Below are 14,415 nucleotides of genomic sequence, written 5' to 3'. Positions count from 1 at the left end.
AAGGACATTTTACCTCAAGAAAAAGGATTTTAACTCAAGAAAAAGGATTTTTCATCCCAGGGAGATTTTTACCTCAAGAAAGCGGATTTTTCACCACAGGGAGTAGGTTTTACCTCAAGAAAGGGGATTTTACCTCTAGAAAAAGGATTTTTCACCCCAAAGAGGAGATTTTTACCTCAAGAAAGGGGATTTTACCTCTAGAAAAAGGATTTTTCACCCCAAAGAGGAGATTTTACCTCAAGAAAGGAGATTTTTCACATCAGGGAGAAACTTTTACCTCAGAAAAAGAGCTTTTTTACCTCAAGAGAGGTCGATTTGACCTCATGACCCCCCCCAAATCACCCAAATCCCCCTCTTTTAGCCTCCAAAGTTTAATAATAATAAAAAAAATCATAATACAATAAAATAAGCCCCCCCCGTCCCCGCCCCAAAGAGCCCGAGACCGTTAGTGTCGGCGGGGGGGGCGCAGGGGGGGCCCCAAATCCGCCCCCCCCCTTCTTTCCACCCCCCCATCTTATAAAAAACCCGGTGCGAGGGGGGGGCTGCCCTGCTGTGCTGGTTGGGGCCCCCCCACGGTTTTGGGGTGTGTCCCCCCATGGTTTTGGGGTCCCCCCAATGGTACTGGGCCCCCCCCCTTTACTTTTGGGGTCCCCCCCTCCATGGTTTTGGGGTCCCCCCCACGGTATTGGGCCCCCCCCATGGTTTTGGGGACCCCCAGCCCCCCCCATCTCGGTGCCCCCCCCCACCCCGGGGCTTAACGATATAAAAGAAATCAACTCAAATAATTACATCGCGGGGGGGGGGAGTGGAAGGGGGGGGTTCCTCCCCAGCCCCCCCCCCCAATCCATGGGGAAGGTGGGGGGGGACCCTAAAGGCGGGGGGGGGCCCTGAATGGGGGTCCTGGGGGGGTCCCAGTGCCCCCCGACTCTGGCAGGAGCGTCCGTAGGAGCTGGGGCTCCAGGTCACGAATCCTGGGAGGGGAGAAAAGGGGGAATTTGGGGGGGCTGCACCCTGAAATCCCCCCCTCGCCCCATAAACTCCCCATAGGCTCCCCCCAACCCCAAAATTCCCCCCTTAGGCCTCCCCTACACCCCAAAATCACCCCTCCTCACTCCAAAATGACCCCCTCACCCCATAACCCTCCCAAGGCCCCTCCTCGCACCCCAAAATCCCCCCTTAGGCCCCTTCATCACCCCATAACCCCCCCAAGGCTCCCCCACCCCAAAATCCCCCCATAAGCCCCCCCACAAGGCCCCCCCTGCACCCCAAAATCCCCCGTCACCCCAAAAATACCCCCTGTGCACCCCAAAATCCCATTCAAAGTCCCTCTGACCCCAAAATCCCCCCCATCACCCCATAGGCCTCCCCACAAGGCCCCCCTGCACCCCATAAGTCCTCCCTCGGCCCCCCCCGCACCCCAAAATCCCCTTCGAAGTCCCTCCGACCCCAAAATCCCCCCCAATAGGCCCCCCCATCACCCCATAAGCCCCCCCCAAGGCCCCCCTGCACCCCAAAATCCCCCATCACCCCCAAAATCCCCCCTGTGCACCCCAAAATCCCCTTCAAAGTCCCTCCGACCCCAAAATCCCCCTCATAGGCCCCCCCATCACCCCGTAAGCCCCCCCACAAGGCCCCCCCCCACCCCAAAATCCCCCCCCCTGCACCCCATAAGTCCTCCCCCGGCCCCCCCTGCACCCCAAAATCCCCGTCAGAAGCCCCCCCTCACCCCAAAATCCCCCATAAGCCCCCCCTGCACCCCAAAATCCCCCTCAGAAGCCCCCCCTCACCCCAAAATCCCCCCATAAGCCCCCCCTGCACCCCAAAATCCCCCTTAAAAGCTTCCCCCCCCCCTTCTCTCTCACCCCTGGGGCGGGGGGGGCGGGCTGGGGGGGGCTGTCCCGTGGGGTGCCCCCCCCCTCGGGCCCCCGACTCCTCTTTGGCTCCAGCTCCTCCTTGGCCGAGGCGGGGAGGTCGCCTCGATCCGCCCGGCGTTTCCGACGCCTTTCGGGGTCCCGGCCCCGGGCACGAGCCCCCCGACGCTCCGCCTGCTCCAGCTACAGCAAGGGGGGGGACACCCCAAAATCAGGGATACCCCCCCAAAAAAAAACTGGGGGGAAATCCCTGGAAAAGGGGGTATTCGGGGAGCCAACTCCAGGTTGGAGTCCCCAGAGTGGGTTTTGGGGTCCCCAGGGGGGTTTGGGGACCCCACTTTGAGGTCCATGAGTGGGTTTTGGGGTTCCCAGGGGGGTTTTGGGGTCCCATGGGGGGTTGGGGACCCCAATTTGAGGAGGGAAAGCAGCCTGGGGATGATTTTAGGGTCCTTGAGTGGGTTTTGGGGTCCCCGAGTGGGTTTTAGGGTCCTTGAGTGGGTTTTGGGGTCCCCAGGGGGGTTTCGGGTGCCAGAGGGGTTTGGGGACCCCACTTTAAGGTCCCCAAGTGGGTTTTGGGGTCCCCAATTTGAGGAGGGGGAGCAGCCTGGGGATAATTTTAGGGTCCTTGAGTGGGTTTTGGGGTCCCGGGGGGGGTTGAGGACCCAAATTTCAGGAGGGGGAGCAGCCTGGGGAGGGTTTTGGGGGAGTTTTGGGGGGCTAAGGACATTTTGGGGCAGGTTTGAGGTTCTGAGGGGGGTTTAGAGCAATTCTGGGGTTCCTCGTGTGGTTTGGGGCAGCTCTGGGGTCACCCTGTGACGGTTCTGGGGTCAGGAGGACATCTGGGGTCCCTCCAAGTGTGGCTTGGGGCCATTTTAGGGTCCCCGAGGTGGTTTTGAGGGTCCCGGAGATGGTTTTGAGGATCCCTGAGGTAGTTTTGAGGATCCCTTAGGTGGTTTTGAGGGTCCTGGAGATGGTTTTGAGGGCCCCTGAGGTGGTTTTGAGGGTCCTGGAGATGGTTTTGAGGGTCCCCGAGATGCTTCTGAGGGTCCCTGAGATGGTTTTGAGGGCCCTGGAGATGATTTTGAGGGTCCCTGAGATGGTTTTGAGAATCCCTGAGGTGATTTTGAGGGTCCTGGAGAGGCTTTTGAGGGTCCCTGAGGTGGTTTTGAGGGTCCCAGAGGTGGTTTTGAGGGTCCCAGAGATGGTTTTGAGGATCCCTGAGATGGATTTGAGGGTCCCTGAGATGGTTTTGAGGGTCCCTGAGGTAGTTTTGAGGATCCCTGAGGTGGTTTTGAGGGTCCTGGAGATGGTTTTGATGGTCCCTGAGGTGGTTTTGAGGGTCCTGGATATGGTTTTGAGGGTCCCAGAGGTGGTTTTGAGGGTCCCAGAGATGGTTTTGAGGATCCCTGAGGTGGATTTGAGGGTCCCTGAGATGGTTTTGAGGGTCCCTGAGGTAGTTTTGAGGATCCCTGAGGTGGTTTTGAGGGTCCTGGAGATGGTTTTGAGGGTCCCTGAGGTGGTTTTGAGGGTCCCTGAGATGGTTTTGAGGGTCCTGGAGGTGGTTTTTGTGTTTCCTGGAGTGGTTTTGGGGCAGCTCTGGGGTCACCCTGTGATGGTTCTGGGGTCAGGAGGACATCTGGGGTCCCTCCAAGTCTGGCTTGGGGCCATTTTAGGGTCCCTGAGGTGGTTTTGAGGGTCCTGGAGATGGTTTTGAGGGTTCTGGAGATGGTTCTGAGGGTCCCTGAGGTGGTTTTGAGGATCCCTGAGATGGTTTTGAGGATCCCTGAGGTGGTTTTGAGGGTCCCTGAGGTGGTTTTGAGGGTCCCTGAGGTGGTTTTGAGGGTTCTGGAGATGGTTTTGAGGGTCCCAGAGATGGTTCTGAGGGTCCCTGAGGTGGATTTGAGGATCTCTGAGGTGGTTTTGAGGGTCCCTGAGGTGGTTTTGAGGGCCCCGGAGGTGGTTTTGGGGCAGCTTTGGGGTCCCCAGGGTGGTTTTGGGGTTGGGGGGTGCCTGGGTACCTCGAGGAGGAGGCGGAAGAGGGCGAGGGGGGGCGGCCGGGTGGCCTGCAGCAGCCTCCAGATGGCCTGGGCCTCGTCCAGCGTCACCTCGAGGAGGTCGCCCTCGGTCATCAGCTCCTCGAGCGCTCGCCGCGGCCCCTCGGGCAGCTCCAGCACCGGCCCCTGCAGCCGCGGCAGCGCCGCGCACAGCGCCTCCAGCTCTGGGGGGGGACACAGGCACGACCCGATCCCACCGGGATCCACTGGGATCCACTGGGATCCACCCCGAGCTCCCACGGGATCCACGGGGCACCCACGGGATCCACAGAACCCACGTGGCACCCACCACAGGGTCCATGGGGCATCCGCAAGGCCTCATGGGATCCACGGGGCATCCACAGGATCCACAGGGCATCCACAAGGTCCCATGGGATCCACATGGCACCCACAGGAGACCATGGGACCCACAGGATCCATGGGGCACCCACAAAGTCCCATGGGATCCACAGGGTCTATGGGGCACCCATGGGATCTACAGAGCACCCACAGGATCCATGGGACTCATGGGATCCATGGGGCACCCACAGACTCTCATGAGATCCATGGGGACCCACAGGATCTATGGGGCACCCACGGGATCCACAGAGCACCCACAGGATCCATAGGATCCATGGGGCACCCACAGGATCCAGAGAGCACCCACAGAGTCTCATGGGATCCATGGGGACCCACGAGGCACCCATGGGATCCACTGAATCCACCCAGCACCCACAGGAGACCATGGGACCCACAGGATCTATGGGGCACCCATGGGATCCACAGAGCACCCACAGGATCCTGTGGGGTCCAGAGGGACCCACGGCATCTATGGGGCAGCCACAGGATCCATGGGACTCACGGGATCCATGGGGCACCCACGGGATCCACAGAGCACCCACAGAGCCTCATGGGATCCATGGGGCACCCACAGGATCCACAGGGCACCCACGGGATCCACCGAATCCACCCAGCACCCACAGGATCCCATGGGATCCACAGGGCACCCACGGGATCCCCCCAGCACCCATGGGCCCCCCCTAGAGCCTGGCGGATCCCCCCAGTGGATCCAGGGCGGGTGCAGAGCCCCCCAGTGCATCCCAGTGGATCCCAGTACCCACCCCCCCCGTGTTCCTAGTGGATCCCAGTGGATCCCAGTGTCCCCCCAGTGCTCTCACCCGAGGGGCCGTGTTTCTCGGGGCCGGGGCCGGCGCCGTTCTCCACGGAAACCTGAGGGGGGGGGAAGAGATCAAAGCCGCCCCACGGCGCCCGCACCCCACACCGCTCTGCCCCCCAACCCCCCCTGCCCCCCAACCCCTCCTCCTGCCCCCCAACCCCTCTAACCCCCATTTCTCTGCCCCCCAATCCCCCCTCCTGCCCCCCAACCCCTCCAACCCCCATTTCTCTGCCCCCCAACCCCTCTAACCCCCATTTCTCTGCCCCCCAACCCCCCCTGCCCCCCAACCCCTCCTCCTGCCCCCCAACCCCCTCCAACCCCCATTTCTCTGCCCCCCAACCCCTCTAACCCCCATTTCTCTGCCCCCCAACCCCTCTAACCCCCAATTCTCTGCCCCCCAACCCCTCTAACCCCCATTTCTCTGCCCCCCAACCCCTCTAACCCCCATTTCTCTGCCCCCCAACCCCTCTAACCCCCAATTCTCTGCCCCCCAACCCCTCTAACCCCCATTTCTCTGCCCCCCAACCCCTCTAACCCCCAATTCTCTGCCCCCCAACCCCCCTAACCCCCATTTCTCTGCCCCCCAACCCCTCTAACCCCCAATTCTCTGCCCCCCAACCCCTCTAACCCCCATTTCTCTGCCCCCCAACCCCTCTAACCCCCATTTCTCTGCCCCCCAACCCCTCCAGCCCCCATTTCTCTGCCCCCCAACCCCTCGAACCCCCATTTCTCTGCCCCAACCCCTCTAACCCCCATTTCTCTGCCCCCCAACCCCTCTAACCCCCATTTCTCTGCCCCCAACCCCCTCTAACCCCCATTTCTCTGCCCCCCAACCCCTCTAACCCCCATTTCTCTGCCCCCAACCCCCTCTAACCCCCATTTCTCTGCCCCCCAACCCCTCTAACCCCCATTTCTCTGCCCCCCAACCCCTCCAGCCCCCATTTCTCTGCCCCCCAACCCCTTTAACCCCCATTTCTCTGCCCCCAACCCCTCCAACCCCCATTTCTCTGCCCCCCAACCCCTCTAACCCCCATTTCTCTGCCCCCCAACCCCTCTAACCCCCATTTCTCTGCCCCCAACCCCCTCTAACCCCCATTTCTCTGCCCCCCAACCCCTCTAACCCCCAATTCTCTGCCCCCCAACCCCCCTAACCCCCATTTCTCTGCCCCCCAACCCCTCTAACCCCCAATTCTCTGCCCCCCAACCCGTCTAACCCCCATTTCTCTGCCCCCCAACCCCTCCAGCCCCCATTTCTCTGCCCCCCAACCCCTCCAGCCCCCATTTCTCTGCCCCCCAACCCCTCCAACCCCCATTTCTCTGCCCCCCAACCCCCTCTAACCCCCATTTCTCTGCCCCCCAACCCCTCCAACCCCCATTTCTCTGCCCCCCAACCCCTCTAACCCCCATTTCTCTGCCCCCCAACCCCCTCTAACCCCCATTTCTCTGCCCCCCAACCCCCTCCAGCCCCCATTTCTCTGCCCCCCAACCCCTCTAACCCCCATTTCTCTGCCCCCCAACCCCTCTAACCCCCATTTCTCTGCCCCCCAACCCCTCTAACCCCCATTTCTCTGCCCCCCAACCCCCCCTAACCCCCATTTCTCTGCCCCCCAACCCCTCTAACCCCCATTTCTCGGCCCCCCAACCCCCTTTAACCCCCATTTTCTGCCCCCCAACCCCTCTAACCCCCATTTCTCTGCCCCCCAACCCCCTCTAACCCCCATTTCTCTGCCCCCCAACCCCTCTAACCCCCATTTCTCTGCCCCAACCCCTCTAACCCCCATTTCTCTGCCCCCAACCCCTCTAACCCCCATTTCTCTGCCCCCCAACCCCTCTAACCCCCATTTCTCTGCCCCCCAACCCCTCTAACCCCCATTTCTCTGCCCCCCAACCCCTCTAACCCCCATTTCTCTGCCCCCCAACCCCTCTAACCCCCAATTCTCTGCCCCCCAACCCCTCTAACCCCCATTTCTCTGCCCCCCAACCCCCCCCTGCCCCCCAACCCCTCCAGCCCCCAATTCTCTGCCCCCCAACCCCTCTAACCCCCATTTCTCTGCCCCCCAACCCCTCTAACCCCCAATTCTCTGCCCCCCAACCCCTCTAACCCCCATTTCTCTGCCCCCCAACCCCCCTAACCCCCATTTCTCTGCCCCCCAACCCCTCTAACCCCCATTTCTCTGCCCCCCCAACCCCTCTAACCCCCATTTCTCTGCCCCACCCCCTCTAACCCCCATTTCTCTGCCCCCCCAACCCCTCTAACCCCCATTTCTCTGCCCCACCCCCTCTAACCCCCATTTCTCTGCCCCCCAACCCCTCGAACCCCCATTTCTCTGCCCCAACCCCTCTAACCCCCATTTCTCTGCCCCCAACCCCTCTAACCCCCATTTCTCTGCCCCCCAACCCCTCTAACCCCCATTTCTCTGCCCCCCAACCCCTCTAACCCCCATTTCTCTGCCCCCCAACCCCTCTAACCCCCATTTCTCTGCCCCCCAACCCCTCTAACCCCCAATTCTCTGCCCCCCAACCCCTCTAACCCCCATTTCTCTGCCCCCCAACCCCCCCCTGCCCCCCAACCCCTCCAGCCCCCAATTCTCTGCCCCCCAACCCCTCTAACCCCCATTTCTCTGCCCCCCAACCCCTCTAACCCCCAATTCTCTGCCCCCCAACCCCTCTAACCCCCATTTCTCTGCCCCCCAACCCCTCCAGCCCCCAATTCTCTGCCCCCCAACCCCTCTAACCCCCATTTCTCTGCCCCCCAACCCCTCTAACCCCCATTTCTCTGCCCCCCAACCCCTCTAACCCCCATTTCTCTGCCCCCCAACCCCCCCGGCCCCGTCCCCGTGCCCCCCACCTTGGTCTGCTCGTTGCGGCTGGCCTCCCGCAGGGCGCCGGCCCCGTCGCCGTGCAGCCGGTGCCGTAGAGCCGCCAACCTCTCCAAGGCCGCGGCCACGTCCGGCGCCGCCAAGAGCTGCCGGGCGCGATCCTGCCAGGTGATGGCTCGTTCGGTCAAGCACTGCAGCGCTTCGCCCTCCGGCAGGCGAACCGGCAGCTTCTGCAGCGCCACCAGCAGCGCCAAGATGGTTTCCAAGCGGGGCCGGCGCGAGCGTTGGCAAAGGGGGCAAAGGAATTTGGCGTCCCACTCCCACCAGGCCGGAGAAGGTTTTTGAGCCCCTAAGCGAGGCCAAGCGACGCACGAGCCGTGAAACCAGTCTCGGCAGAGCTGGCACTGCAGCATCCCGGCGCTGGCCGCTTGGCCGCACACGCAGGACGGGGGGCCGGGGCCCGGCAGGGGCGGCGCGGCCTTCTGCGCGTTGGCGTGACGCAGCCGCAGCATCCCCTCCTTCTCCTTCTGCTCGCCCTCCTTGAAGGCCACGATCTGAGGGGAGAGAAAGGGGAAAGAAAGTGGGTTTTGGGGGGAAACGAGGGGTTTGAGGGGCACCAGAAGCAGTTTGGAGCGGGTTTCAGCCATTTTGGAGGGGACAGACATGGTTTTAGGAGGGAATGTGAGGGTTTGGGGGGGAAATGAGGGGTTTGAGGGGCACCAGAACCAGTTCAGGGGGGATTTCAGCCATTTTGGAGGGTTCAGACATGGTTTTGGGGGGAAATGAGGGGTTTGAGGGGCACCAGAAGCAGTTTGGAGCGGGTTTCAGCCATTTTGGAGGGGACAGACATGGTTTTTGGGGAGAAACGAGGGGTTTGAGGGGCACCAGAACTAGTTTCTGGGAGGATTTGAGCCATTTTGGAGGGTTCAGACATGGGTTTTGGGGGAAATGAGGGGCTTGAGGGGCACCAGAACCAGTTCAGGGGGGATTTCAGCCATTTTGGAGGGTTCAGACATGGGTTTGGGGGGAAACGAGGGGTTTGAGGGGGACCAGAAGCAGTTTGGAGCGGGTTTCAGCCATTTTGGAGGGTTCAGACATGGGGTTTGGGGGAAATGAGGGGTTTGAGGGGCACCAGAACCAGTTCAGGGGGGATTTCAGCCATTTTGGAGGGTTCAGACATGGGTTTTGGGGGAAATGAGGGGTTTGAGGGGCACCAGAACCAGTTTCTGGGGGGATTTGAGCCATTTTGGAGGGGACAGACATGGTTTTAGGAGGGAATGTGAGGGTTTTGGAGGGAAACGAGGGGTTTGAGGGGGGGAACGTGACGGTTTTTGGGGGAAACGAGGGGTTTGAGGGGCACCAGAACCAGTTTGGAGCGGGTTTCAGCCAGTTTGGATGGGACAGAGATGGTTTTTGGAGGGGATTGGAGCCATTTTGGGGGGACAGCCACAGTTTTTGGAGGGAACGTGAGGGTTTGGGGGTGAAATGAGAGGGTTTTGAGGAGAAATGAGGGGTTTGAGAGGCACCAGAACCAGTTCAGAGGGGATTTGAGCCATTTTGGAGGGTTCAGACATGGTTTTAGGAGGGAACATGAGGGTTTTGGAGGGAAGATGAGGGTTTTGGAGGGAAACGAGGGGTTTGAGGGGGGGACGTGAGGGGTTTGGGGGGAAATAAGGGGGTTTTGAGGAGAAATGAGGGGTCTATGGGGCACCAGAACCAGTTTGGAGCGGGTTTCAGCCATTTTGGAGAGGACAGACATGGATTTTGGAGGGAACATGAGGGTTTTTGGGGGGACGTGAGGGTTTGAGGGGCACCAGAACCAGTTTGGGAGGGATTTCAGCCATTTTTGGGGGACAGCCACAGTTTTTGGAGGGAACGTGAGGGGTTGGGGGGGAAATGAGGGGTTTGAGGGGCACCAGAACCAGTTTCTGGGAGGATTTGAGCCATTTTGGAGGGGACAGACATGTTTTTTGGGGGGATGTGAGGGTTCTGGGGGGAAACGAGGGGTTTGAGAGGCACCAGAACCAGTTCAGAGGGGATTTGAGCCATTGGAGGGGAGCAGACATGGTTTTTGGAGGGAACATGAGGGTTTTTTGGGGGGGATGTGAAGGTTTTGTGGGGAAACGAGGGGTAACAGAACCAGTTTGGGGCGTGTTGAGCCATTCTGAGGGAACAGCCACAGTTTTTGGAGGGAACACGAGGGTTTTGAGGGGACACAAGGGGGTTTTGGGGGGACACAAAGGGTTCGAAAGGCACCAGAACCAATTCTGGGGGCATCTGAGCCGTTTTTGAGGGGACAAAAGTGGTTTTGGGGTTTTTTTTGAGCATTTTTGTGGTTTGGAGAGACACGAGTGGATTATGAGGGTGATTCGAGCCGTTTTGGGGAGCACGTGAGCTGTTTGAGTAGTTTTGGCCGGGATAAGAGCAGTTTGGGGTGGGATGAGAGCGGTTTTGAGGGGAGAAAAGTGTCTTTTGGAGTCGATTAGAGCCATTCTGGGGGGTGCGTGAGCAGTTTGAGGAGTAGTTTGGGGGGACAGGAACAATTTGAGGGCACACAAGTGGTTTTTGGGGTTTTTTTTAAGCTTTTTTGTGGTTGGTGTGAGCAATCTGAGCCATTTTGGGCGGGACAGAAGGGGTTTGAGTTGTTTTGAAGGGACACGAGTGGTTTTTGGGGGCGATTTGAGCCGTTTTGGGGAGCACGTGAGCCGTTTGAGTAGTTTTGGCCGGGATAAGAGCAGTTTGGGGTGGGACGAGAGCGGTTTTGAGGGGAGAAAAGCAGTTTTGGGGGGCAATTTGAGCCATTTTGGGGCGTGCGTGAGCAGTTTAAGGGAAATCGGAACAAGCTGAGGGCGCACAAGTGGGTTTTGGGGGGTTTTTGAGCGTTTTCCGTGGCCGGTGCGAGTGATTTGAGCTCTTTTAAGGGGCACAGGAGCCATTCGAGCCATATGGGGCGGGATGTGAAGGGGTCTGGGGGAGACGTGAGGGGGTTTGGGGAGACGCGAGGGGTTTGGGGAGACGCGAGGGGTCTGGGGGAGACGCGGGGTGCCCTCCTGGCTCACCACAGCGCCGGGATCGCGCAGATCCTGCGCCGAGAGCCCTAAACTCTCGGCGTCTAGCTTGTAGAGCCCCGGCTCCTGCCTCCACTTGAGCCTCTTGCTGCTGTCGGAGCCGGCGTCGGCGCACGGACAAAGCACCTTCGGCGACAAAACGAGGCGGCGTCGCTTCCCCGTGGATTCCCACCCCCCCCCGATCCTCGTTTCCCCCCCACCCCCCCGAAACTCGCCGCCCTCCCACCTCCAACAAGGTGTAGCAGGAATTTTTCTTGAGGAAGGTGCGAGAGGCTTTATCCCGCCAGGAATGAGCCGTGGCACTTGCACCTCCAGCTGCCGCAGCTCCTCCAGCCGCACCGGCAAATCCCGGCCCACGGCCACCAGCCCCTCCAGGTCATCCAGGCACGGGTAGTGGTCTCCGTTCTGTGGGAATCGGGGTTGGGGGGCGGATAGAAGCGTTGAAAGTGGAGTTTGAGCCCCTCCTGGGGGGGAAAAAATGGGATCGCCGGGGCCCACCTGGATCTCCTCGACGTCGGCGATCCAGGCGCGGGCCTTGGCCAGAGCTTCCTTCAGCGCTTGGATGTTGGGGAGGAGAGCGGGGATGTTTTCCGCCTCCTTGATGATGGCGGCGAGCGTGGCCGGGGGGTGCTTCTGCCTGCGGGACGGGGGACGCTCGAGGAATCCCGAGGCTCAGGATCCAAACCCGAACCCTTCCGGCCCCCTAAAGCCCCTTCGGCCACCCCAAAACCTCTTCTGGCTCCAAATCTGGCCCCTTTTACCCCCTTAAAACCCTTTTTGGCCCCAATCCGACCCCCTTTGCCCCCCTAAAACCCTTTTTGGCCCCAATCTGACTCCTTTTGCCCCCCTAAAACTCCTTTTTGGCCCCAAGCCGATCCCCTTTGCCCCCCTAAAACCACTTTTGGCCCCAATCCGACCCCTTTTGCCCTCCTAAACCCCCTTTTAGCCCCAATCCGACTCCTTTTGCCCCATGAAAACCCCTTTTTGACCCTAATACGGCTCCTTTTGCCCCCCTAAAACCCTTCTTGGCCCCATTCCGGACACTTTGAGCCCCATAAACCCCTTCTGGCCCCAATTTGACTCCTTTTGCCTCCTTAAAATTTTGGCCCCAAACTGACTCCTTTTGGCCCCTTAAGACCATTTTTGGCCCCAAACTGACCCCTTTTGGTCCCTTAAAACCTCTTCTGGCCCCAAACTGACCCCTTTAAACCCCTTTTGGCCCCAAACTGACCCCTTAAAACCCCTTTTGCCCCCTTAAAACCTCTTCTGGCCCCTTAAAACCCCTTTTAGCCCCAAACTGACCCCTTTTGGCCCCTTAAAACCTCTTCTGGCCCCAAACTGACCCCTCTTGGCCCCTTAAAACCTCTTCTGGCCCCAAACTGACCCCTCTTGGCCCCTTAAAACCTCTTCTGGCCCCAAACTGACCCCTTTTGGCCCCTTAAAACCTCTTCTGGCCCCAAACTGACCCCTTTTTTGCCCCTTTAAAACCCCTTTTGGCCCCAAACTGACCCCTTCTGGCCCCAAACCGACCCCTTTTAGCCCCTTTAAAACCCCTTTTGGCCCCAAACTGACCCCTTTTGGCCCCAAACCGACCCCTTTTAGCCCCTTTAAAACCCCTTTTGGCCCCTTAAAACCTCTTCTGGCCCCAAACTGACCCCTTTCAGCCCATTTAAAACCTCTTTTGGCCCCAAACTGACTCCTTTTGGCCCCTTAAGACCATTTTTGGCCCCAAACTAACCCCTTTTGGCCCCTTTAAAACGCCTTTTGGCCCCTTAAAACCCCTTTTGGCCCCTTGAAAACCCCTTTTGGGCCCAAACTGACCCCTTTAACTCTCTTTTGGCCCCGAACCGACCCCTTTTGGCCCCAAACCAACCCCTTTAAACCCCTTTTGGCCCCTTTAAAACCTCTTTTGGCCCCAAACTGACCCCTTTTGGCCCCAAACTGACCCCTTTAAAACCTCTTTTGGACCCAGACTGAACCCTTTTGGCCCCAAAACTGACCCCTTCTGGCCCCAAACTGACCCCTTTTGGCCCCCCAAAACCCCCTTTTGGCCCCAAACTGACTCCTTTTGGCCCCAAGCCGCCCCCTTCTGCCCCGCCGCCGCCCCCTCGGGGCCCCGACCTGGCCTCGAGGCACATCTGGGCCTTCTCCTCCCAGCGCTGGGCGATGGTGAGCAGCTCCTGCAGCTCGGCCATGGCCACGTCGACGGCGGGGCTGGGCGCCACGGTCCGGCCGGCCTGGATGAGGCCCCTCATGACGGGGAGCGGCACCCGGGCGCGGGGGGACCTCAGCGTGGCCGTCACCTCGTCCAGCCAGGCGGCCTGGGCCAGCTGCCGCTCCAGCAGGCGGCTCTCGGGCACCTCCACCCCGAGGCGGCCGCCGCGCTCCAGGAGATCCCGCAGAGCGGCCGGCGCGGGCGACTCCGACTCCAGAGCCTCCTGCGCGTCGGCCTGGAAAGCCTCCACGTGCTCCAGCAAGGCCTGCAGGCGGGAGACGGCCCGGGGGAGGCGGCAGCCGAGCGGGAATCGAGGAAAGAAGAGGGAAGGAATCATAGAATCATAAAATAACCAGGTTGGAGGAGATCAGCGAGTCCAACCGTCCCCATCAAACACTCACCCGCGTCCCTCAGCGCCTCGTCCACCCGGCCCTTAAACCCTCCAGGGAAGGGGACTCAACCCCCTCCCTGTTCCAGGGCCTGATGACCCTTTCCGTGAAGAATTTTTCCCTGCTGTCCAGCCTGACCCTCCCCTGGTGGAGCTCGAGGCCGTTCCCTCTCGTCCTGTCCCCTGTTTTTGGGAGAAGAGCCCAGCTCCCTCCTCTCCACAACCTCCTCTCAGGGAAAGAGCAATGAGGTCTCCCCTCAGCCTCCTCTTCTCCAGGATAAACCATGCCAGCTCCTCAAACTTGCTCTCCAGCCCCTTCCCCAGCTCCGTTGCTCTTCTCTGGCCTCGCTCCAGAGCCTCATCCTCCTTGTGGGGAGGGGCCCACAGCTCAACAAAGTTCTCAAGGTTTGGTCTCCCCAGGGCTGAGTCCAAGGGAGAAGAACCTCCCTGGCCGTGCTGGCCACGCCGTGTCTGCTCCAAGCCAAGATGCCCTTGGCCTCCTTGGCCATCCCTGTTCCACCAACCCCCAGGTCCTTCTCCTCCAGGCCCTTTCCAGTCTCGCTTCTCCTGGTCTGGAGCTGCCCGGGGTTGTTGTGCCCCAAGGTCCTGGTGGAACCTCATCCCGTGGGTCTCAGCCCACGGATCCGGCCCGTTCCGATCCCTTTGGAGAACCTCAAACCCCTCCAGCAGATCCAGCTCCCCCCCAGCTCAGTGTCATCTCCAAACTCGCTCAGAGAACGCTCGATGCCTTCATCCAGGTCAGGGATGAAGAGATTGAAGAGGGCCCAGCGGGGACCCCGCGGGGAAGGGGCCTCCGGCTGGATTTCACCCCAGGGAGGGAGGG

At 60.4% G+C, this 14,415-nt stretch overlaps 2 protein-coding genes across 2 annotated transcripts in view; both read right to left on the bottom strand.

The window, feature by feature from the left end:
* Positions 1 to 355: 355 nt before the first annotated feature.
* KDM5C (lysine demethylase 5C) overlaps positions 356 to 14,415 on the bottom strand; it is a 51,212-nt gene continuing 37,152 nt past the window's right edge. The window contains 10 exon segments of the mRNA XM_069882606.1: positions 356 to 971; positions 1,863 to 2,054; positions 3,890 to 4,089; positions 5,083 to 5,134; positions 7,930 to 8,454; positions 10,960 to 11,094; positions 11,195 to 11,268; positions 11,271 to 11,373; positions 11,467 to 11,605; positions 13,090 to 13,448. Of these exon segments, the coding sequence (XP_069738707.1) occupies positions 963 to 971; positions 1,863 to 2,054; positions 3,890 to 4,089; positions 5,083 to 5,134; positions 7,930 to 8,454; positions 10,960 to 11,094; positions 11,195 to 11,268; positions 11,271 to 11,373; positions 11,467 to 11,605; positions 13,090 to 13,448 (1,788 nt within the window). The 3' untranslated portion in view covers positions 356 to 962.
* LOC138734793 (proline-rich protein HaeIII subfamily 1-like) lies at positions 2,106 to 3,883 on the bottom strand (the record flags this gene model as incomplete). Its single annotated transcript, XM_069882604.1, has 1 exon — positions 2,106 to 3,883. A coding segment is annotated over one exon (1,140 nt), but the record flags the coding sequence as incomplete, so codon positions are not given.

This window comes from Phaenicophaeus curvirostris, unplaced genomic scaffold (genome assembly GCF_032191515.1).
Source record: "Phaenicophaeus curvirostris isolate KB17595 unplaced genomic scaffold, BPBGC_Pcur_1.0 scaffold_241, whole genome shotgun sequence".
Classification (NCBI taxonomy): domain Eukaryota; kingdom Metazoa; phylum Chordata; class Aves; order Cuculiformes; family Cuculidae; genus Phaenicophaeus; species Phaenicophaeus curvirostris.
Note: the sequence above shows the minus strand (reverse complement) of the source record. Positions and strands in the feature narration are given on the sequence as shown.